This window comes from Harmonia axyridis, chromosome 2, assembly GCF_914767665.1.
Source record: "Harmonia axyridis chromosome 2, icHarAxyr1.1, whole genome shotgun sequence".
In the NCBI taxonomy this organism is placed as follows: domain Eukaryota; kingdom Metazoa; phylum Arthropoda; class Insecta; order Coleoptera; family Coccinellidae; genus Harmonia; species Harmonia axyridis.
The window spans coordinates 11,978,090-12,004,207 of NC_059502.1; the positions used below are offsets into that span (position 1 = coordinate 11,978,090).

The window sequence follows — 26,118 nt, forward strand, 5'->3', positions numbered from 1 at the left end:
TTCTGAATCTATCCTTTTATTGGTGGCTCAGTTTTCGAATGAATGAACGACAAATATGTGGATGATTCAGTCTTCAATTGACAATTTGAGAAACATATATATTTCCTAAGGTATCTTGAATTTGATAATTCTAAAAATCTTATCTCTCATATCCAACTTGTTAGTTTCGTCAGTTTGAATGCTTCATCGCTGTGAAATGAACATCGCTATGGGAACATCCTCATTTAACAGAAAAAAAAACAGAATGTGTGTAATTATCATATCGTAACTCTTATTATTTTAATGGCTACAGATTCAGTCGATTAAAACATTCAGGACGTTTCCATTTAGAATTCAAGGGGAAGAGTGTGATAGTCAATGATATTTTTGGATAAAATCACTTCTGAAGAAAATTACTATTTAAACCTAGAAGAAAACCTTCAGTCCACAAAAAGTCACACTTTCAATCCTAAGAAAATTTTTAAACCTATCATATCAAGAAAAAAGTAATATCTGATTGATTAACCCTATATGTAGGCTTCATTTTCAATGACCTGTCAAAACTTCAATCACAGAAGTTTAAACGTATGCAGCTTGCCTGCCCATATGTATAGTTATCAGATTTTGATGTAATAGAGAAGAAATAATTCTATTCAAGCTACCCTATCTGATATTTGCTCGACGTAAATACCACTAATGTAACTCCAAACTGTATGAGAACCCGAATGAAATCATCAGACGACTATCGACCAACCACAACTCGGTTCTGACGAAAAATAAAAAACCACGTCACCAAATAATTGAATTAATTTCAGTCCTGAAAGTGCAGGTCATTCTTTCCCCAGATAAAAGCGACGACAAGCAGTTTTCATTGCCACAAATTTATGTTTCAGGTCGAACGGGAGCGAGCAGATAGGGACTATGTAAATTTGTCCTGCAAATCGGTAAGTATTAAATGTAATTGTTTTAATTCATTCCCCTCAGGTATACGTTGCGTCGTTCAGCTAGGGCTTAATGAACACTTCGCAAAATATGCAGCAGTGTGCAGAAAGGCATCGTTCGATAACATTAAAAGAGGGGAGGAAATGTTCGTCGAGTTCCTCTTCAATTTCTCGTTTAAATGAATCAAGCTATTCGAATTTATGGTGATGGTGTTTAATTCTCCGAATGAAATCACTGGATTGATATATCCTGTTCAGTGTTTTGCCTCACACTCTCTTTTGATTCTGGAGGTAATTCGTGGAGCGTTAACTTTTCTGTACCCTTCACAAAATGCGTTATATCTTCGAACTACAACGCATTTCATGAATGCGTTATTTTTCGAACTACAACGCATTTCGTAAATGCGTTATATTTTCGAACAACAACGCATTTAGTGAATGCCTTATATTTTCGAACTACAACGGATTTCGTGAAGAAAAGTTACAATACGAAGTATCATCGTCCGAAAAAATAACGCATTTTGTGAAGGATACAACAAAGTTGGAATAAGAACTATTATCTTCCGAAAAGACAACGCATTTTATGAAGGGTACAATAATATTGGAGTAGGAACTATTATCTTCCGAAAATATAACGCATTTTGTGAAGGTTACAGAAGAGCTAGACTACGAAATAAAATCATTCGAAAAAGAAAACCATTCTGCTTAGGGTACAGAAAGGTTATAATACGGAAGTTAACGCATTTTGCGAACACTACAACAAAGTTGTAATAAGAACTATTATCTTCCGAAAAGTAAACGCATTTTGTGAAGGGTACAACAAAGTTGGAATAAGAACTATTATCTTCAGAAAAAACAACGCATTTTATGAAGGGTACAAAAATATTGGAGTAAGAACTGTGATGTTCCGAAAAAAAATGCATTTTATGAAGGGTACTGAAGAGTTAGAATACGAAGATAATCATTCGAAAAGATGAACCATTTCGTGAAGGGTACAGAAAAGTTATAATACGAAAGTTAACGCAATTTGTGAAGACTACAACAAAGTTGTAATAAGAACTATTATCTTCTGAAATGTTAACGCATTTTGTGAAGGGTACAGAAGAGTTAGAATACGGAGTAAAATCATTCGAAATGATAAACCATTTCGTGAAGGGTACAGAAAAGTTATTATACGAAAGTACGAAAGATTTTTTACAACAAAGTTGTAATAAAAACTATTATCTTCCGAAAAGATAACGCATTTTTTGAAGTCTACAGAAGACTTAGAATACGGAGTTAGGTTAGGAGTATAATCATTCACAAGATAAAATATTTTATGGAGTGTATAGAAAAACTATGATACGATTAAAGATAACGCATTTTCTGTACAACAAAGTTGGAATGAGAACTATTATTTTCCGAAAAATAACGCATTTTGTGGAGAGTATAACAAATTTAGAATAAGATGTAATATCGTCCGAAAAAACAAACGCATTTTGTGAAGGGTACAACATAGTTAACGCTTCTGTTCAGAGCTATCATTTCGTCACGATGACTGTAAATTCTGATTTCAAGTAATCAAACCCCCAAATGTTCTTTGATTGGCAAAGTACAACCATACAAGTCTCACTCACTCTAAAACGGTTATATTTAGATAATCCTGATTAATGCCAAGCTCATCTCGAATAACAATTCAATAATCTGCGAGGCTGCCAATTTCCATAATCGGTTAATTCAATTATCCACAGTCTACGTACAATTACCCGTCGAGCTGAATTTTCTGTATCACATTCTTGATCGCTGGGAGTCAATTATGACCGTTATACAAATTTTGTCAGCAGTTAATTTGTAAACCAATTTCACTGTTCAAAGCAAAATTTTGTGTTCACAATATTTAACTGCAATGGAACGTACAAAATGTGTATTTGATGATTAGCTTTGTTTCATTATTTTTAATGAATCGTAAATGCACCCGAATTTGCATTTATGAATCGAGATAGAAGAATAAATGTTTAATAAATTGAATGGATTGGAAACATGATCTATAAATAAAATTGAAGAGATTGTTCATTACTTCAAAACATTTGTAAGGTTGTCTTTTAAGAGCGTTCAATTCTGTTAGTTGGACTGTTTTCTCCCCATATGACCGTTATGTAGATATGGTAGAGCCAACCTTGGTCGTTTTACTGCAGAAGCTTCAATATTGTCAGCCTCATCAGCAGATTTATTTTCATCATCATGTGGATTGATCAATTTTAATTCAAATTGGTCTTAATCTCTTCGATGAACAATTCTGTTTCATATCTAGGATCCAGAAATGCGGCTTTTGCAAATAATATGTTCAAAATTTGGTCTTAAAATCTAGAATTCAGTTGGCCAAGAGTAATCTTTATTAGAATTTCAAATATAACATTTGTGTCTGGTTTATTATTCTCTATTTTCAATGATAACTTCTGTGTGTTTTAAAATTACTGGTGTAACGCACGTATTGCTATCACTAAGATGTGTAGCATGAGGCAAGAATTCCACTGCTTTCCTGATTTGTCAGACGATCTAAATCTATTTGACTTCGTAAGTATTCAATATCTAAACCTCCGATTCAAAAGTGTCGGAACCACAATATCCCTAGTATTAACTATTTACATTTACTATAGCAGATTAAATGAGGGCTTACAGACAACTCTCCATTCCTAAAAAAAGTACCTCCTTGAGCGGGACTCGAACCCGCAACCTACGAATTAACAGTCCAGTGCTCTCACCAACTGAGCTACCAAGACTAACAAAACCTAACCTCTTGGCAACAGATATTCTAAAGTAGGTAATCCAGAAAGTTCGATCTCACAAAACTTGATTTTCCTGCCATATGTAAATTATCAGTAAAAACAGCCAGAAATACTGCAAGCCGAATCCAGAAATACGCTTCGCGATACAAGTTAGATTTCTGGATTACACTGGAATGGATTTACTGCATAAAGGCATAGTCCCTAGGTGCGTGCCAGTCTTCCTCATCGGAACAGGCTCGTATTTCTAACGAAAGCTTTTCCGAAGTGGCACGTAACCTACTACGTATTTATTAATCAACTCAACTCCTTTGAAGAGATATCCTGCCTCTGAAACTTTTTTATAATTCATACGCAGTACGTGACGGAAATCCTCGACATACCCAGAGTCTGGAGTAATCCAAGTCGGATTACCCCAGAGATGTTTCATAGGATGTATATCTCGGAATTTATTGTCATTACGTTTGCTGATCACAATGTTCTGGGGTGGACAAAAAGTAGGGAGATTTTTATTTCTGAAGCAGGGCGCGATATAAATATCGATCTATTTTTATTGGATAGGTTGGAATGCCGAAAAACGGCTTTCAGATGAGGGAAAGGCACTGAAGTCAGGAGCTTTTGAGCGCTCGTCATTCATGCGCCAATTGTATTCACAAATTAATGGTCAATCTATCTTATTTGCGCTGTCATCTTTCAAATATCATTAAGTACTATTAATTTTTTGTTAACGGTAATACCTTTCTTTTTAGAATAATTCTCATTCTGCATGAGACTCTAAGCATGATTCTGTGCTGACATAGAGACGAAGATTCGCAGAGGTAAGGGCTGATCTTGCCAGTATTTCTAATTGAACTTCCACTCTTTGTGGAAGGAAGATATTTCACATTAATTTAATGAAATCAAGTTTTCTCTCTGGTTGTTGAATAGGAATAGAAAACGACTACTATCTGGTCAAGTATTATCTGAGAGAAAATTGGATTAATTCTTAAAATGGTCTGTTCAGCTAAAAATGAATTTGTTCCATACTTTACGGATACAGTGTATTCAACGAGGTACGTATCTTTTCCAAAGTCTTGATAATTATTGAAAATCTTTCAGAAATCTTTCAGATACGCGCATCCGTTGGCGCTTCCTTGGTGACCAATCGCATACGATGATTTGACAAATTACCACGTCATGATTTTTCTAGCAATTGACACGATTGTTATTCGCTACATTGCCAATGCAACAAACTTTTTTACTAAAATATTCTCTGTTATGACATTGTACTTATGTGAAAAATTATACTCTAGAGTGAGTAAATTTTTACTGTACTTGAGAATAATGGAAATACTGCTCTTGACTAATCATTGTATATAGAACTTCGACAGAATGACAAGAGAGGCAGAATAACACAGTGAACGAATGACAAAATTTGAGATATACAATTTATATAATGACAAAATAAGATATTGACTGAATAGAATGGAAGATTGATTTTATATTTAATTGAAATAAAACCATAGAATGAAAATTTGATGAAATGAGAAAACAGTACCTACAATGACAAAATAAGTCATAAAATGAAAAACAAAATATTACATCAATACAATAAGAGAAAAACAGATTGACAAAATGTAAAAGGGCAAAATAGTAAAATGAAAGAATTGAAGAAAAGAATCACAAATAAATAATTTGAAGAAATTCCAGAATTACATTGAAGTTCAACAAGTGATTATTCCAACTTATTCATTGTAGCAATTTGTAGCATTTGACAAATCTTCAGGTCAAATTATGACTCATTCAACTCAACTGACGGTTGGGCTTAGTGGAATGCAATATCAAATAGCCTCGAATGGATGTAACGTCGAGTATATTGTAAACAGGAAAATTTTCGCAATAATCTTCATTGCATCTGTGAATATCAAATATCGTATTACAACAGCAGAAATGCATATATGTATGTCACGTGAGGAATATGTTCTCCCACTCCGTCAACTCTATAAAAGATCTTAGAGCTCCGTGGCTTGCACGGGGTTGTTGAACGAATTTATGATGTCTAGCCCTGTCTTCTGAGGGTTGTGCGTGTGAAACTTAACGTGAGTTTGCAATTTCATCCAGAATTGTAGAATTTACTCCGACGGCATGACCTTGAAGTTCATTTCGAGTTGAACGAAACTATTCCACAGAAGGGGTAGGAGTTTAGTGTTTTAATTTTAATTGACGGGCGAAGAAAACTCTGAGAGGAACCTGAGCTGTTTCTTCGCTCGCAAATTGTTTCTTTGCCAATACAATTAATCATTAAAATTTAAGTATGCTTTCAATCTTTGTGAGTACACTCAAGAAATTGGTTTTTTAGAACTGTGGCTGATGTTATTTTAGAATCGAATTTCAGAGTTTATCTTTATAAAGTCAGAAAGTTTTTTAAATAACATCCTTTGAAAATATATAGTTTGTGGTGGCCAGATTGTATAGGGTGTCGAAGAATCAAATTTTAGTTTCTTTATGTGTTTTCCGGAAGTCACAGACGACTCCACACAGGGAGGAATTGCATTGTTTCCTCATTTGAGGTTCTTCCTCGATAACTGTTGAAGTATTCATTTTAGGTAAAGGGGTTTGCTTGAGTAACCCTCACTATTTTGTACGTAGAATCGACTAAAAAAATGAAAAATAATAATAGAGTCTTTATTTTTGGCAATTTTCAGGGGCGAAGTCTAGCCAGGGCTACTCCACTCAACCCCCGACAAAATACAAATAAAGAAAATCTTGTGTTTTGATCAATTTGAGTTGTCCAAGTTCATGATCTTATTAACACCCTGTACCTTCTAGGTCCAAACCGCTAACATTCTTATAATACTACGTATTTGTAGAATTTTTTTTTCAAAAAAAGCTTTTTTGTCGAAATATTAAAAAAAATATGAGTTCTCATCGCCATGAACTTTATTATAAGAATCCCATTAACTCATGAACCGTTGAGTTTTTACCCAAGGTATTGAATATTGCCGAAATTGTCATAAAAAAATAGCTATCTAATGATGCAATAATATTATACTGGATGTGCCATTTGAAATAAGGAAGTAGTAGTCTGTTTACGATATAAACGGAAGTTGTAGAAATCTGATTTCAGGGAGAAAGATCATTGTCTCAAACCCCAATATGCAAATTTTCAGCTCAAAATTATGATTAGTTTTCCATAAACGTCTAATAGGCCATCCTGGTGAATCACCCTGTATATGACTTGATTTCAATTAAACAACAGACACCAAATGAATAAAATCTCGAAAAAAATGAAAAATATTATATATAAGGTGTCTCAATATCTTTGGAAGGAATGACATTTTTGAGAACAAAACTGCGGCTGAAAAAATTGCGTTCAGAAATATAAAATAACATGAAAATTATCTCAGAACCAGAATATAGCGAAATATTTGAAGAAACTATTTTTAAGAAAGGCCCAGTAACTCGAAAACATATCTATGATTTGCTTTCTGATATCTTATTATTTTTTCGAAAAAAGAGATCAGGGTCTTTGAAGATTCTTCTCTTAGTCTTATAGTTCTCTAGATGCTTTCAGTGAGCACCAAATTTGGTACGCCCTGTACAGATGGGCGAATTTCGTTGATTGAGCACTACAACTTTCAAATCAGAGGAAATAGACAAAATCTGTTTTTTTTCTTCATTTTAGAGCTCTATCAACAGTAGGTATTAGGGGAGATATCATTTTTTTTTCGATATTGCGATTTTTCCAATTTTCGCTTATAACTCGAAAACAAAAGAAGGTGGTCAAAAATGAATACAACCTTTGTTAGTTTCTCAGAAATAGAAAACGAGAATGGGGCATCAGATCTATGAGTCAAAAGTTGTGGTGCTTAAACATCGAAATTTGCCCATCCTGTACAAATGAAAAATGTATTGAATATCTCGAACCTACTGAAATTGTATCAATTTTAGAATGAATACAAAAATTCAATTTGTACCGACATAACATAAAGTTGTCACAAGAGATGCACCGTTCATCTTCTTGAGAAATATTGAAAAACTGTTTCGATTAAGTGTCGAAGCGAACGGAATACAGATCGGCTGTTTATTACCTCCCCTTTTCTAGTTCATCCAAAGCAAAACGCGCTTAATAGATCGATATATCCGGAAACACTGTTACCTCACGCACACAGACTTTTGACAGAGAATCGGCAGAATGTTTCTTCCGCCTGGCAACATTTCCCAAGGGCGATATAAACGGAAATAACTAAAGAGAGCTTCTTGAATAGAGCCTGAATTCGACGGGCTTCAAAACCGTTCGGTAATTGCTGTCTTTTCTCAACGTTGTGTCTTCGTACAACAAACATCTCTCTCTTGATCCTTAGAGGGCGATATTCAAGATAACCAGCTTTTACGTATGAAGAAAACAAGGGATTTTTGGGTGGAACACTGTTCTGTTTGAATCTATGTTATGGAAGTATGCAAAGATGAAATAAAGCATTTATGAGTTTCTGGAGATTTTCCCATGTCCATGTAATCTTCCACATAGTCCATGAAGATAAGAAAAAAGGGTAAAAAGTAGAGATTCAAATTCAGGAAAAGACAAGAAGTAGGTAGTTTTTGGGATTGATTTATATACCTACTGGTATTACTATCCAATTATTCATGGATATCAGGTAATTCTCATAAGTTGAATCAGCCGAAAATCTCGAAGAGGAGAAGTTTTACGAAAAAATTACAATTCGGTGCACATCCAGAAACTGACATCTCTATAACAAACATGGTTCATATTTTGTATCGTATCAGCCGATACTGGGGAAGTATCCCTGTATACCTCATTTCTATTGCTATTCTGCTCGAATTTTATGATTTTGATGCCTCTATTGTCAGATAAACATGCAAATTGAAAGTTGGTGAGATATGTTGTCATTGAAATATAAGATTTTCGTCTTTCGATTTTCTTCTTGAATTTCCAATGATTCTGATTACGTTGTCCGCACAAAGTATACCTAACATGCCAATTAAAAAGTCCCCGGTCTACCTTAATAAAACACATTTTGTTGGAAAAATTCGATTTTATTATTCCACATAGTTGCCTTCGAGGACTATACAGCGATTATAGCAATCTTCCAACTTTTCGATACCATTTTTGTAGTACGATTTGTCTTTCGCTTCAAAATAGGCCTCTGTTTCGGCGATTAGTTCTTCATTGGCGCTGAATTTCTTTCAGCGAGCATTCTTTTGAGGTCTGAGAACAGGACATAGTCGCTGGAAAACAGATCTGGTAAATACGGTGGATGCAGAAGCAATTCGAAGCCCAATCCATGCAATTTTGCCATTGTTTTCATTGATTTGTGACACGGCGCATTGTTCTGATGAAACAGCACCTTTTTTCCTTCAAATGGGGCCGATTTTTAACGATTTCATCCTTCAAACGATCCAATAACGCTATTTAATAATCGGTGTTAATGGTCTGGCCCTTTTGGAGGTAATCAATGAATATTATACCTTGGGCATCCCAGAATACTGATGCCATAACGTTGCCAGCTGATTGTTTTGTTCTTCCTCGCTTTGGATCCCACTTAGCTGACTGTCGATTGGACTTCGTGTGTGTGGAGTGAAATGATGAAGCCAAGATTCATCCATTGTTAGATATCGACACAAAAATTCAGGTTTATTGCACTCAAATAGCTTTAAACATTGCTCAGAATCAATAACACGTTATTGCTTTTGATCGATTGTGAGCTCGCGCAGCAACCATTTTGCACACAGCTTCTCATGTACAAACATTCGTGAATGATATGATGTACATGTTCAGATGATATCTTCACAATGTCTGCTATCTCGATCAACTTCACTTTACCGTCTTCAAAATTATTTTGTGAACTTTTTTGATTTTTTCGTCGGTAGCAGTCTCTTTTAGGCGTCAACTGCGTTCGCCGTCTTCGGTGCTCATTTCACCACGTTTAAACTTAGCATACCAATCAATGATGGTTGATTTTCTTGGTGTCGACCCCGGAAACTCTTCATCAAGTCAATATTTTGCTTCACTGTATTTTTTCCCTTCAAAAAGCAATATTTCATCAGCACACGAAATTCTTATTATTTCCATCTCTTTTCAAATAACAAAAGTAGCTACACTCACAACGCAATATCTCACAAACTAATGGTCGACTGCTATCAAATTTTGACACGTATCGTTTGAAGGTTGGTACTAACTAAAAATTTTAGGGATTTAATGCTAGCACCGCCATCTGTGCATCAAACCGGGAACTTTTCGATTGGCCTAATATTCACAGTAAAATGCAAATAATAAATCTTCTTGATGGATCTGTTTCCTACATGAAGAAACATAGGATGAACGCGTATCGGTTGAACAAAGAGTTATGCTAAACCAATAATTCCCTGCTGAATCATAGTCAATTGAATTCATGCAAAATCTCGTTGGCAGGATCAACTCTTAACAAGTGGCATTTTGAATTCACCTGCTATAAATTTCAGATTGTGAGTGATAGCCGTGCGATCCAAATCATGGAATTCATTATGGCCTGGCGCAAATTCATTCGAAGTGTCCAGTGAAATTATGACCGCATTAATTTGCAATTCCAACATGTTCGTTAATCTGAAAAATGCTGCGCATGTTAGTTGGACATTTAGCATGCCGGACGGGCAATCAATGAAGTAAGCCTGTACAGCAATTGAAATTCGTTATGAAAAACACCATCTGGGTTGCATGTTTCCATCGGAATTAAACTGTGAAATGTGAGAAAGCCATTCGGACGTTCTGACATCTCTGCTTCGAATAGAACAACTCTTTTCATAAAAAAAATTTCATGTAAACACTTCGAGGGTGTTAAAGTTTGAAAAAAATCCAGTTTTTTATTCATTAAGTCACGTCAATGGTCGAACACCCTGTAGGTATAGCACAGCTGTTTCCCCAATACAGGTTGCTTGATATTTCTCTTGCTTGATATTTCTCAGAATATGGAATTATGAAATGTTGATTTGATTCAATAATCTATTCGAATATTTAACGATTTTATTTTTGCTTCCCAACAATAAGACAATCACAATTGAAATACAATCACATCACTTAGTTTTCTGTTCACTTTCAATCATTCAAAACAGAAGGTGCTACAGCCTTCTTCAAGGGAGCATTCTCCAATGTACTCAGAGGTACTGGAGCTGCCCTTGTACTTGTATTCTACGATGAAGTGAAAAATCTACTATAGATTTTTTGAATTAGGGAAATTAATTCAACTGAGTTCAACATCATTCATTCCTAATGACCATTTCATAGAAATCAGGCTTGAATTACATTCCTTCGAAGCATTTTTCAATACTTACGGATCGAAGTATAATAACAATCAAAATTAGACAGAATATTTTAAAGATGTACCATTTTTTTCTTGTGAAGTAATAAATTAATTTCATAATCTTAAATTCAAGAAATAAATTGTTATACTAGTTATAAATTCATTTCAAAACAACCTCTCAGTATTTTCAAACTGAAACATACATTCATAGTGTTCCTTCATCTGCTGTGAACTTTTTGCTGACCAATCAGGATTTCGTCCAGCTTATTCCGAACCTGTCAAACCTCAGCATCAGTTCCATCTGGAACTCCTCCCGCTGGTGAGTTATCTAGAATGGCCACAACTTTGTTCCCAGTGGCTACACACTCATCAATCTTCTTTGACGTCTCATTTGTATCTGTTAGGCAAGCCCTGAAATTTCAGTTACTTAAACTTCCCTGCCACATGAATATACCATGAGCAACATCTCAATGGAGCAAAATAGTCGGATAGATTTGAAGGAATCATGAATTAGTAATTTGTGCAACCAGAAAGGAAATGCACTCTTTTTGATAAAGAGCGTATTTCTGCGCAACGAGCGAAGCTCAGAAAATTCTCAGTCAAGTCGAGGAACAAGTATGATTTATCCTCTGCCAAATTAAGTTTATGATGTGAAAACAAAATTGAACGAAAATGTTTTGCTTGAGTATTTTAGAGAAAATATCATACCTTCCTCTTTGAAATGAAATAAACATGCATTGATTTCTCTGAAAATATCTTTTTATATCAAAATCACTCAAACCACTTTTTGAAAAACATATACATACATCGTGTTGAAACGATGTTCGAGGAACCAGCGCTCAAATTATGAATTGTGACAAAAGTCAGTCTATTCCATTCAATCACTCACAGAAACTGTTCTTCATTCCATAATAAAAAGACCTCATAAAGGAGCGCAATAAAACTGAATGTTGCACCCTTGGTTCAGGCCTCCGCATATCCAACTTTGTCATTCTCCCTCACTAAGAAATATCGCTTCCCCGAATTGCTATCCCTACTATGGAAAATTCTCACAAACGAACACTACCTCATAGTAAATCGACACCCTCAATATAAACGCTTCTCCAATTCATGAAATATCTCCTTCAGGGCCTGGCTGTATGAGCGTCAGTCTTTGAGGGTTGCTCCGGATATATTCCCAAGAATAAAGGGATGTCGAGGTAATGGAAATCTACTTCTATGCGGGCTTGGTTTCAACGTTGCCTCCTTGAGATGCTAGAGAGCTCTATTTAGAATTTTCTAGGTGATGTGTGTTGTGCTGGAGGCAATCTTCAAGAGAACAATCTTTGGAATCTCAAAAAGGGAAACGTCAGATCTTATGCTGGTATATTCTTACTTGTAGAAAATGAATTTTGTACTTGAAGGGATTGAATATTCGATTTTCATCTAATACCAACTTCTACCTGTACCTCTATCAATGCACAATTAGACAAAGGTGAGCTATCTACCTAATTCCTCAGCCTAATTGGGGGTTGAAGTATATCACATCACTGTTCATGCACAACATATGAAGCATTTCATTGAAATATTAGGTTTACATCTTTGCTTCTGCCGTTTTGCAAAAGATGGCTGTAGCGGTAAGTGGTAATTGAAATAAACAGATCGTAGATGTCATACAATAAGCTTGGGTATTCGTAAACATAGCGCCATCAAAATTTTAGTCGAATTATGTCTGCATCATGAAGTTATTCTCGATTAAACATGTCAGAATACAAGCCAAATTCTCGTCATTTGCGGGAGGTTTTAGTTTTCTGCTTTAATATGAATAAATCTGCTGCTGAGGCTCATCGTATGCTATCAAATACCTATGGTGAGGCTGCTTTTACTGAAAGAACCTACCAAGTTTGATTTCACGCTTCAAGAACAGCAATTTTGACTTCTAAGACCAGCATTTCGGTGAAAGAGAGAAGGTTTTTGAAGATGCAGAATTGGAGGCATTACTTGATCAATACTAGTGTCAAACGCAACAAGAATTGGCAGGATCATTGGGAGTGACGCAACAAGCCATTTCAAAACGCCTGAAAGTCATGGGAATCATTCAGAAACAAGGAAATTGGGTGTTGTACGAGTTGAAGCCGAGAAATGTTGAACGGCGTTTGTTTGCTCATGAACAGCTGCTTGCAAGACAAAGACGGTGATTTCTGCATCGTCTTGTGGATTCATAAAGTTGATTGATAATAATATTGATTGAATGATGCTTGCTGTATTCTATACTGAATAAACACTGGAAACATTTTGAGATTCGGAACGTGCTTGCCTTTTTGAGATAGAGGTACCTTACCACATCTACCTTAGGTAGACTCGTAAGCATATAATGTTGTAATTCTGCATTTAACTTGAAGTTCTTGACATATTCATATAACAGCCAAAAATAATATAATATAGATTTATTAGCAATAATACTGAATACAAGGTGGGAGAATATACATGATCTAGTTACATAAACAAATTCTTGATATATACAGGCAGTAGGAAATCAAAAGAAACTAAGAAATATATTCACAGGCAAAGATAAGCAAAAGACATAGGTGATATTTTATTTCAGTTCCATTTCCCATCATCATTAGTGTGGAGTTCTCAAAAGTTGTTGTGGATGCTGACTGATCAGCGTTCTCTGAACGACAGCATTGAAGCCATTCTGAGGATCTGCTGAGTAGTCCACAGTTCTTCTGGTACCATCAGGATCGCTCACACTGTATTGGCCTGAAAGAATGGGATATTTTGAAAATCATCAATTTAATTCTATATTGCATAGATAAGTCGATATAACCTAATGACATTAAATGAAAGAATAAGAAACCAAAGAACCATAAAAGTACCATTTTATGAAGGAATTATAGATATGAACCGAATGATCGAAAAATATTCAGATATTCTAGGAAAATCTATTCAGGTAGACCTGAATTGTAGAGGTCTATTGCCTTTGGGTTAGGTAGATGTGCCAGCTGAGCAGGTCAACCAAGTAACTATATCTATCGAGTATATAGATCTTCCGGTTATATGAAACTATTTTCCTACATACTTTCAAACTTGATATCTGAGCTCTATCTCACTCACCTCTAACAACGTCACCTTCCCTAGTTTCGTGCTGACTCTTAGAATCTCCAGTTTGGAAATCATTCACGGAATAGGCAAAATTGTACTGTGGATATGGATCAATAGACTCAACTTGAACCTGAACAGGAACAGGCTGAGGAACAGGTATGGGCTGTGGTACTGGAACAGGTACTGGTTGTGGAACTCGTACAGTTTGTACTGTGTTGACCACGGTTGGATGCACTGGATGATGTTGCTGTGTCAAATAGCCAAGAGACTGGGTATTGACTTGGCTGCTAGAGCAGATAGCCAACAGGGTCGTCAATAGGAGAGTTACCTGTAAAAAAGTTGGATTGTATTAAAAGTAGAAACGGATTGGTTGAAAAACAACCATCCAGAATAGGAAGTATTTTAATATCCATTTTATTGCTGAGGCTATTTCAAGGCATATCCAATATCCATATACAATAAATAGACTAGGCAAATTCCATCTGCTAACGGGACTATTCGGTACAGAAGGCACATTATACCATCAGAAGTTACCAAATTATATCACGAATCTTTTTACTTATGCAAGTCCAGGTGTATGCTGGGAGGATCTCCCTTTCTTCTTGGCCTTTGTTAGGAGTTTTATTGGCTTCACTTAGTTCAACATCAATATAAACTAGAAGACTCATACCTATCAATAATGATCATACAAAAAAGCTAGCATCAAAATCTCCAGATTCGTCATTTCAAATTTATTCCATCCTCCATATGATGTTGCCTCTCGAGAAACCAGGTCAGAACTAACAAGGAGCAGAGAGGAAATCGATAAATTATATCTGAGTGTTCTTCCCGCTATGGCTCTAAGCATATCGATCGTAACGTACTTCATTCATAAATTCATTAAATTACCCTTCATTTCTCTTAGTGAAATGGATTCCAATTTCTTTCGAGGAGCAGCACCAACGAATATATATCGAATTTCTCGCGCAAACAGGGAGGCCCTTTTCAATTGCCAACCCCAACATGCTGTCTGTGCAACAGGAATCTAATAACGTTTTTCAAGGTTCAGAATTCGGTAATATTCTCCTGAAAATTTCATGAGGTCCCTCATCCTTCCTGACGTGTGATCCTTCCAGAAGCTTTTCCGTAATCTTTCATACTCATTTCCTGCGTTCCCTATAGCGGATTCATTCATATACACACATGAATATGAAAACTGGCACCCTCTTCACTTTTCTGAAAAGTTAATTCTTCGTTATGTAAGGGAATGAATTTCATGCCAGACATGAATTTTGATTATCCTGAGGAAGCAAAGGGGGAAATGAGAGAATTATGTTCTCGGAAAAATTTTCGGGGGTATCCATTTACCAGTATCAGGAAAGATGGGTGACGGATCCAATTTATCATTTAGCTTGATGTTCAAGGGAAAAAGCTATCGGAAGTTTAGAAGGATATTCATGTTGTACAACAGTTACCATCAATAATTTTCAACAAAATTCTCAATTATATGCAAAGAGTGTCTCTGTCAAGAACAACTGAGAATATTGCTGCTGTAGTCCGTAGCGTTGACTAAAACCCAGGTTGGTCCATTCCTGGTCGATCTTGGGAATTAGGCAAGAAGGTCAACAGCATTATGCCTGCCAATTTCATTCTAGAAAACTCGCTCTGCTCACCGAAGGGGATCTTCCTGTTGGACGAACACTATGTCGGTAGATCCCTCACTGGGTATCGGTCAAGAAAAAAAAAATTTTTCGGATCGTGAGCTGATTTTAGACGATCCACCCGGTATTATTGGGGCTTCCAGGCGATTTCGAGAGGAATATTATTTTAGTCATTTTTGCTCTAGATGATCCCGTTCAGGCTGTGATTTTGTATACCCACATGCCTGGATTCTTAGCGGAAGGGCTATATCTATATGAGATAACCAAAATGTTGAATTATATATAAACTTTATAGTAAATTAAGTTTTTGTGCGCTCGTTATCAGAACCGACCACTCTTTCATTTCTCAAGTAATCATTGTAGGGAATCTATCGATTCCTTCGAAAATATTTTAAGTCCGAGAACTGAGAAATTCGGTGTAGAAACTTAGGATTATCAAAGCCACACCCCTAAGGGATCCGTAGAAAGACTTTGCTAAGGGTCGAATGGAAAACAGCCCGAAAACCCATAAAAATCGGCATTTCAGGGCGAATAATTAAATTGAGTTCAGATCAGTTTACACCAACAACATATGTTCAACACTTGCACCGACAACGAGAAGATTAAAGATTTTCACATCTGTTGTGAACAGAGACCCTCAGAATCGATTAAACAAATTATCATCTTCTTCACACATTTTTAGTGGGTTGGAAATAAATTGAGTAAGTGTTTTTATCCCGTTCTTTCATTTCCCTAATTTGTCCTTGGCCGTGAACTACTCTAGTCACAGTATAAGGACCACAACCCACATCATAATAATTTTCCCTTGCTGAAAAGTATTTCATTTCCTTCACACCACTCCAAATTTTTGTTCAACCCTTTTTAAATCTTTCCGAATATGCTTCCTGGTCACTCGTACACCTCCACCTTCAGAATCTCATTTTCCGAATGATTTACTCGAATGAAGATCTGTACCGTTTTTGGTAACGTCAGCATTTCACAGCAACATGGGACCAACTGTGTTCAGCTGACGTCGTCGAAGGTTTAACGTCATCTCATCTGAGGCATGTTCTAAAGGTGAATCACTGGCGCATTGGAACGATTTCTGTTTCAGTCGTCCACCTTAAATATCCCTTCAGGAATAGATTTCCCTATTCGATTGCAACTTGAATTTGAATACAGGATGATTTCGTTCAGCTGCTGATGTGGGCTATTCATAATTTATGAAGTTGAAGGTTATTCGTTGGAGAAATAACAACCACAGTTGATATCTGAGTCTCGAATTTTTTAATTGTTTTATATCCAATTCGATGTTTCCGGTGAAAATAGCTTTTTTGATAACGAGACTTAGTAGATTTGAAATTTTGATATTCAAATTCGATTCTTGGTCATAACAATAACTCTTGCTTTCTCAAACATCGATAATTTTCTTAATGAATAATCTCTTCAATCTCATTTCTTCCAATTTTCAATAACATTAATTCGATCCATACTTTCGAAATATTTGAAAATAATCTTTATACACCAACCTCACTTGAACCAATCGAATAAAACTAAATCTTTTATATATTACAAATTTTTCTCAAGCACAAAAATCAACTATCTGAAACTTTGCCAATGGCTATTACACATAAATAATCATTTCACTCAAGTGTTTTGTACTGGCAAAATAGCTATGATAGCTCGGTTCCTAATTCTAACCACTTTCTCATAATGGTTAATCATTTAACATTTTGACAAATTTCATTTAATTCATTTATAGTGAAATGAAGTTACCAATCTTCTGATTAAATTAAGGAGGTATTTTTATTTGATATCGTGAAATATTCTCATCAAATGTTTCCAAAAAACTTTCTAGTGGTTCGTCTCAAGTTTGCTGCCTTATTTTGGAAATTTCGCTCATGAAATTTTGCCAACAAAATTTTCTACCTTATGATATTTAATACGAAAATAAAATTGATTTTCTGTTTTCTAATTCACGTTCAATTTTGTAAAGGCGTAAGCCAGATAGAAAAGAAATTTAGGGTACGTGGGAACTACTATTGTATTCGAATGTCAAATTTTACTCTTAATTTCCTGAAAGACTCAATGCGATTATTACCAAATTGAAAAACAAAATAATAGTTAACATACCTTGATAAACATTTTGCACTGTTCAATTCTGTCGACAAACTGATAAATTTCAGTCGGTGCTACCGGCTTTTAAAGGTAAATCTTAATCGAGACATAACACATATCATATTTTCTCTTGTGCAATACATCGATCTTATTTCTACGCAGCAGAAAAAAATCCCTATTTACTCCAATTGTCCAAGTATCGTATTCATACTGCGGTAGATTTATATTTCATATGATTAGGAATAGGAAATTCATACATTTTGCCTGCATTGCGAGATATAGATACTCAGAATTGGGGTTCAGAGACAATTTTGTCCTAGATATATTTAGTAATGATTTTTAAGTATTTTTTTTTCCTATAGCTACATGCGAAGGATTTCTTGAATAAAAATATTACAATTGATGGATGGATTGATTGGATTGTTTCAAAAATACAGAGTATTTTTTAGGAACCTGCAGAAAATTTAAGAAATGACGTCAACACAAAGACAAAAAATTTTATAGACATATGTTGGTACGCCAGATTTTTCCTTTCTGACATAAAGAGTGATTGTTGCAATTACAAGAAGAAAAATGATCATTGACACTCAGCAGAAAACCTTCTGAATCATAGACTTTCTTTCAGAGGATGAATTGATATGAATTTATTCGGTTAATCGCAAGGAGGACCAAAGCAATGTCAAGATGCAAAAAGATACGAGAAGAATGATATTTTGAGGAAGGAATTCGAAGAAAAAAATTGTAAATTTTAATAAAATATTTACATAGAAAAAGTTAATACATAGAAAAAGTTAATACTTCATTAATGAATAAATCCACATTTAGCAGGGGATTAGTTATCTTCAATAAACTACCTGAAAAGATCAAATATTGTAATAATTATACAGAATTCAAAAAATGTTTAATGAGTTATATTTATGAAGAATTTAATTAAGTTAGTGGATTACATTTGTATTGTTTGCAATAGTCGAGTGCTAAATAAAGTTTATTATTATTATTATTATTATAAAACGGTCGATTTAAATTCTAGTTCACATGGAGGCCAGATCTGTAGCATAAACTGTGTGTTCAAGGGTTCAAGCAGTTAGAAGCTCAATTCGTTCATTGTTTTCATTCATTTTTTACAATTAGATTAGTGTCGTCATGGTGAAAGAGAATTTTTCCTTTCACATTTGAGAACGTTTTTTCTCAATTTCTGAACTTAATCGTTCCAACAACGTAATGGATGGTAGGTACATTATTCATTTCGTCATGGTGAAAGAGAATTTTTCCTTTCACATTTGAGAACGTTTTTTCTCAATTTCTGAACTTAATCGTTCCAACAACGTAATGGATGGTAGGTACATTATTCATTGACTTTCTCAACAAAGGTGAAAACCTTTGTCCCAAAATACGGATGCCATAACCTTGCCAGCTGATGTTTGATAATTTGGTCGCTTGGACGGTTTTCACTGCTTTTCACTAATTTTCACTCGGCTGATCCTCTTTTTGAAGTGTTCTGGAGGGCTGTAGTGGTGAATCCATGTTTCATCCACTGTCACATTTACATATCGACGCAAAAAATCTTATTAATCCCGCTCAAACCGCAACCACGGCAACCATTTCGAGCAATGTTTATTTATAAAGAAATGTTCCTGATCGGATTCACACCTACAAATCCACTACTATCTCAAGCAACTTCAATTTCAAAACCATATCGTAAATTTTTTTTTTATATTTTCCGAAAAAACAGCCGAATTTGGACGATCAGAGTTTGCAGCATCGTTGGTGGCTTTTCGACCATGTTTAAAGTTATCAGACCACCTTTTAACCGTTGTTGTCGATGGAGCAGAGTCTGAATAACACTTATCAAGCCAATGCTTTTCTTGCACAGTTTTCTTCCCTCACAAAAATACTGTTGAATCAATACACGAACTCGTTTTTATCCATTTCTCAAACAGCAACAAATGTAGCGTCTGTTAACCTTAAATATTCCAATCCAGAAACAACTTTGTGTTCCAAAATTTTGACACACATCTTTTTGAGTATGGTGCTAACAAGAAAAACCAGTTATGGCACTAACAGTGCCATCTATGATCCAGGCCTGGGACTTTTTGATGACGTGGTAATATCATCTTGCTTTAGTTTGGAGTGGAAATGAAATGTTGAACTTCTAGAAAAGTATTAAGCGGTGTCATCTTCCTCTATCTCCTATACTCAGATTTTCCGAAATATCGATGAATTTCGCCTGGAAGATGATGGGAGGTATCTGCCAAAGGATGAGCAGGATCTCACATGAGATCGTTAAGTTTTATTTGCACACATTTTCAGTCACGTCGGCAACCTAATGTAATGCAATTAGAGGGGGAGTAGGAAAGAGGACTTATCGAGCTCCAGCTCCAAGTAATGAGGCCAGGATTGAGTTCGGCTTTTGAACGCAGAGGAATCTAAACAGCGCCACTTTACTTTCTGAAGTAGGCTCCTCTATCGCCTCCCCTCTCCGAAGTATGTCGCTCGAAGATCATCGTCTCAGAAATTTACCACGAGGCAGCTCTATAACGAAATATTTCTTTCCTAATTGAATCGATAGATCTTGTTATTTTTGATAGGGAAACGCTGAAGCTCTAAGTATTTTCTGGAATTAGGTCATTTATTGAGTTTGTGCAGTATCTCAATTTGAAATATAAATCTTAGGCGGCACATATTTATGAGTTGACATAAATGTTTCGACATTACTTTCTCTAATTCTATGGTTATTCCGTTCATTCTTCCACATCTTGTAGAACAAAATCGTGCGAGAATATATCAGAAACGCACAGTTTTCATGGTTATATTTTCTTATTATATGTTGGTACTCCGAATTTTCCGCCACGGCTTTATCTGTCAATTCATCAATTTGCCTTGAAGAAATCAGTTCTGCCAACCAACATTTTTCAATGCAAGAATCACTAAATGATATTTATGGAAATATTTCATTAATTTCAATTAAAATGCAATGAATTAGAGAAAATAATGTATAATACTCGTACAGAAGGCTTATTCTACCACTCGTTCATTCAAAAACTTGCCACTTCGTGGCTCGTTTTTGAATTTTGAACTCGTGGAAGAATACCAATGTCTTCTGCATTTGTATTATAAATAACTATTCTAAAGTGGGTATGGCATTAGCACTGTGATTTTCATGAATCCAAACTAATATTAGGGAAATGGAGAGTTGTTTGAATTAATATCAGGAACTTTTTTTTCAGCAAATAAAAAAAAATTCAATTCAGTTTCATTAACGTTTGAGTTTTTTTGTATACTCCCGACAGGGGGTGAGTTTCCTTTGTTTCTTTTCGGATATTTTAGAATCTACGTTGTTAGAGTCTTTTTTCTATTCTCAGATTAGATAGTGGCTTCATATACACTGTGTCCGTAACGTATAGAACAAATTCATTTTCAGCTTAACAGACCATTTTAAGAAATAATCCTGAAACACGTCGATTTTTTATTTTAATTTACAGTATTTTAAAATAATAATCTAATATACAGGGTGAATTACTTTCTAGTGCTGACGTCACTGTCATTTTTTTTAATGGAACACCCCCATTTTGTCCCAATTTTCCGATTACTTTAGCTGAGATGATTCCAAAAATGTATCACATGTTGATTCCAATTGGTACAGGCTGGACAAGAATACAATAATTCAATCTAATCAATAATTAAAATATTCACGAATACCAAAAATATTGTAGTACTAAACTGTCATTGAACACCAATAAATTATTAAACAAATAACGATATTTCACAAAAAACTAGACGACTAGGTTTTTTTTTAAATTGATAAGAACTAATTTCTTTCATAATCTGTCTGCTAGACCACAAGTACCAAACATGTTTGGAAACAGCTCATTTTAATTAATCTAAAAATGTAACAAACTACAGGGTGTTACATTCTAACCAATTGCCACTAGAAAATAAGTATTTTTGATTATATTGTTAATTGAACTAATAAAGAATGTTACGTTACTTTATGAGCACACATAAAACTTTTGTATTTTTGTCCACCCTGTACCAATTGGAATCATCATGTGATACATTTTTGGAATCAGCTCAGCTAGAGTAATCCGAAAATTGGGACAAAATGGAGGTGTTCTATTTAAAAAAAATGACGGTGACGTCATTACTCGAACATAAATCACCCTGTATATTGGATTATTATTTTAAAATACGGTAAATTAAAATAAAAATCGACGTGTTTTTTAGGATTATTCCGTAGATTGGTCTGTTAAGCTTAGTTAAAATGAATTTGTTCCAAACTTTACGGACACAGTGTATGTGCTAATATCTAGCTAATCTGATATTCGTTATTGATTGATAGATCATGGAATATTTTATGAAGCATCTTTGAGCAGTTGTTCCCCAAGCCATCACAATGTTGATACAAATTACAGACAAAATGATAGAGCAATCGGTTTTAATAACAAGCGCTCAAAATTATTAAAGTACTAACTCTTTGGAAAAATGCAAGAAATTATGCATAGCAATCGTTCTGATCTAATTGCATGGATGCATATCATTATTGCAGCTTAACAAATACCACAGATCCCTCTCGATAACATTTTCAAATGTTCAAATAGGAAATGCGCTTACGTGTTGGAAACAAGGAAATTCCTGTAGTTGGTTTTTCCTTGAGAAAGAAAAACAAAAAATATAAGGAATGGTAAAAAGCTTTCTCGGTTCGTCTGCAAGTAAAACGCTCTTATCAAGATGTTCCACCTAATCTCGTTAAATTAAAAAACGAACAGGATAACTGTAATGAGAATGAGATTTTGTTGAAGAGGCCAGTTTAACTCAATTATCCTCAATTTAATAATTAAGTATTTAACTAGAATTTGGATCTTGAAAGAAGCAAAATTGATATATGTGTGATGCAATTTCTAGTGCTATGTGCACTAGAAATTGTAGCAAATCCATTCACCAAAATTCAGATGATGCACAATATCCCCACATTCTTCTTCTTCGAATATGATCGTTTATGCTTATAATATTTAGAATAGGAATAATTGTGGAATATTATGCCACTTTTTCTCAGTTTTTTTCAGATATTTTGAAAATTATTTCAACGAATGCAATGATTCGAATAGAAAGATATTCAAAATAGAATACTCGATCATATCAGAAAGGAAAAATTGAAAAGAAATTTATTCGATGAATTTTTTTTCATTCCTCGTATAACAGAAAGTGTTCAGGCCTCAAGAATATTTCAACTCGTTAAAGAATAGCGAGCATTATCATATTCCGAATTTCCAAATCTCAAATAGGCTTCCTTCACCATAAGTTCTAATAACTTGGGACACCCTCTATAATATGCACAACTGTAATCGCATCGAAACAATACAGAAAGAATAGCTAAGCCTGATTGAACAATAATTGTTGCCTCTTTATTTATTTGAATGAAATAATGAATTATTATCTTTTCTCATCAAGAATAAGATCTTGAAAATCCTTTATAAAAAAATGTCCATAACCATTTTTGAGACAGGGATTGTAGCTGCTAGACCTAGATAATGCATTTTCTGAAACAATTCCATAGAACAAACTCTTATTATTCTTGCTAAAATATTTTATTCAGAAATTTGGTAGAAGTTCATAAAACACTTTGTATATTATTGGAATACTTTGAGAGATATATGAAGATTGAACGTTTCATATTCTCTTCAATTATTCAAATTTTCGTGATGAAGAAACACTAAAGGAACCGAAAACTCTAAAGATTCTCTTTTTCCTCAATTTGAGTGCTTTGAATGAAAGTTCAGCAAACATATTCAACAAACCTTACATACAAGGTGTCTCATTCAGTGTCCACCCTCAATAGCTCAACAACGAATCAGAATTTGTGAAAATATCGAAATCCATGTTTTTCTGCACCGTCACTAAATCTGTAACCTTATCATTAGCTCCAGAACAACAAAAAACTCCTGGAACCATTCAAAAAAACATCTATTGTTTCTTCCCTTCAAATCTCTTATTTCAAGTTGTTATCTCCCCCATCTCACCGGTTTTCGTGGCGATGTTGCCCCCAACAATTAGAGGGAACAAAAAGCAACCGGTATAAAACAACACTAATGCGTGTATTGCATGAAACCCAGAATGAATATGTGCAAAGCTCTTCAATCTGCATGCACGTAGGGTCTCTACCTGGCCTCTCTCGCCAGTCTCAGAATTTTGAATCGAAGGTTTAATCGGAGTGGGTCTTGAATTAACTGTTCATATTGAGCAGACGAAATGCTGAGAAAACAGCCACAGTGGATTTTTCATTTCAATGGCGGTTGTGAAGTGAAAAGCATCCCATTCAGAAGTGTATAAAAGAAGCGTGAAACTTTTCACCTTCGTAATTCAAGAGTTCTTCAACTCACACCTCGCGTGAGTTTTAACACTCTCAATAATTCGTTGAACTGCGCGAGCTGGTATTATATAAACTGAAGCACAATAGAGGAAGAAGGGTATTGTATTAAAGTGCAGAATTCAGAATTCTCCTTCAGGCAAAAGTGAAGAATATAACTTCAAAATGCTACATTTCAAACTAATTGTTTCGAACTTTTTCCTAAGGAATATTGTATAGGAAATGCTCTAACTATGGATTTACTCTGAAGAATTGCATTTTGAATCTCTTATATTCTACTCCACTATTTGGCAACTCTATTCATCCATGAATAATTTTTTAATTGGTGATTATTGTTAATGAACAAATTTTTTGTCAATATCAGTGCTAAGCGGTGAACCACAGGGATCGGTTCTTGGGCCCCTCCTGTTTATTCTATTTGTGTCCAATCTATAACCAGTGTTAAGCTCCCCTTCCGCATCTTGCGCAGATGATATAAAGCTGTCGAAGTGTCATCGATTTCTGCAAAGGGAGCTGGATTTGCTGGTAAGGTTGGGTTTCGACTGGTTGCTTCCACTGAATGTATCCAAGTGACGTGTTCTATATTAAAGCAGCATTAAAATGTATTAAGAGGTACAGGGGTTGTGATCCCTTCCAAATTTTTCGAAATATAAAATTTCAGACGTATAGACAAGACAAAGAACGAACATTTTTCCATGAAAATGAACCAATAATTATTTTACATTTCTTTCAAATAGACAAGCCAGTAAAAAATCGGACCTTCTTTATTATCGCTTTTACTATATGAGCACGTTTATAATTTTTCTGTATCTATCCGCTTTGACTCCTCTTGTTTTGCCATCTGTGTTTTTTGCATTCCTCATCGGTGTATACTTACTCCATACTTTCGTTTTTTGTATCATTCTGGCCACGGAATGTCAAAACTGCAGTTGTCGAATAAGTAAACAGAGATATTCGTATCACGAATTGTCTGTGCTATATTGTACAATTTAATGTGTTCCATTCGAATTGCGATCAGTGTACTTGTAGATCCTTCAACTTCCACAAAATTAATTTTGTCTCTGTATTGAATTCCTTATTCTCTTAGTTAAACATGTAATTTTATCAAGATTTCTCAGAGCAAATCTGTCGACAAACAAAGAACCCAATTTTTGAATAAATGGCATCACATCTTTGTTGAAACAGAAAAAGATGGAATTGTTTCATTCAAAAATGAATTTGTGGATACAAAAATCAATGAGACATAATACCTGTGTCAAGCCGAAATTGTCGTTACAATACTTAATATAAATATACCTGCATTAGTGTAACAATAGTCTTTCGTGGTACTTGTGCATACAACTTTTTCATGCATAGGGTTCTCAGAAAGATACAACAGAGAATATATTTTCCCTACCCTAATTAGTGTGCAGGCACCATGATACCATTGCGCAGGCACACATCTTAGAGAATAAGAAAAGGAAGAAGAAATTCACGTTGCACAATATGATTTCATGTTTGTAACCCAGGTATAAAACTGGGAAAAGGAGAGTTCAGTGGAGTAAATTACAAGATGATGACCAGTTGAGGTAATAGAGTGTTCAATTATGTTTCCAGGTGCTGTACCACAATAAAGTTCTCGTCTGTCGTCCATCAGTGTTTTGATAATCCCTACAAAAATACGATACCCCAAAAATTCAAATCTAGTCAAGGCCAGAACTACGAACAAAGATGCTTATCTTTTGACGTTTAATAACATTGATGACGTTATCAATGTATTGGCTATTTTTATTTAAATCAAAGTTGAATGATCCTCGGTTTTGTTCGAAAAGTCTTTCCTTCTCTTGATAATTAATTTGTTTTCTTTATGTTCACACTGTGCAGCAAATAATTCATAAGTTATCGAAAAAGGGGCAGAATTCAAGAACCGTTGCTTATCTCTTCATCTAAATAGAGCACAGCCTTAATTGGAGAGCCACCGCCTCCACGTTTTCACTG

At 34.9% G+C, this 26,118-nt stretch overlaps 2 protein-coding genes and 1 non-coding gene across 3 annotated transcripts in view; 1 reads left to right on the plus strand and 2 right to left on the minus strand.

Moving 5' to 3' along the window:
• Nucleotides 1–904: 904 nt before the first annotated feature.
• Nucleotides 905–26,118, plus strand: part of LOC123674023 (tyrosine-protein phosphatase Lar) — a 570,788-nt gene continuing 545,574 nt past the window's right edge. Inside the window, exon 1 of the mRNA XM_045608828.1 lies at nt 905–923. The gene's annotated coding sequence lies outside the window, so the exon portion shown is untranslated. The remainder of the gene's footprint in view (nt 924–26,118) is intronic.
• Trnan-guu lies at nt 3,601–3,679 on the minus strand. The gene has a single exon. It is a non-coding gene; the product is annotated as a tRNA-Asn (tRNA).
• On the minus strand, nt 13,368–17,913 carry LOC123674028 (larval cuticle protein A2B-like). The gene is made up of 3 exons (XM_045608838.1): nt 17,793–17,913; nt 14,053–14,368; nt 13,368–13,698 (listed from the first exon to the last, which is right to left on the minus strand). The coding sequence occupies exons 1-3, from the start codon at nt 17,802–17,804 to the stop codon at nt 13,559–13,561; spliced, it is 468 nt and encodes a 155-aa protein (XP_045464794.1). The 5' UTR covers nt 17,805–17,913; the 3' UTR covers nt 13,368–13,558.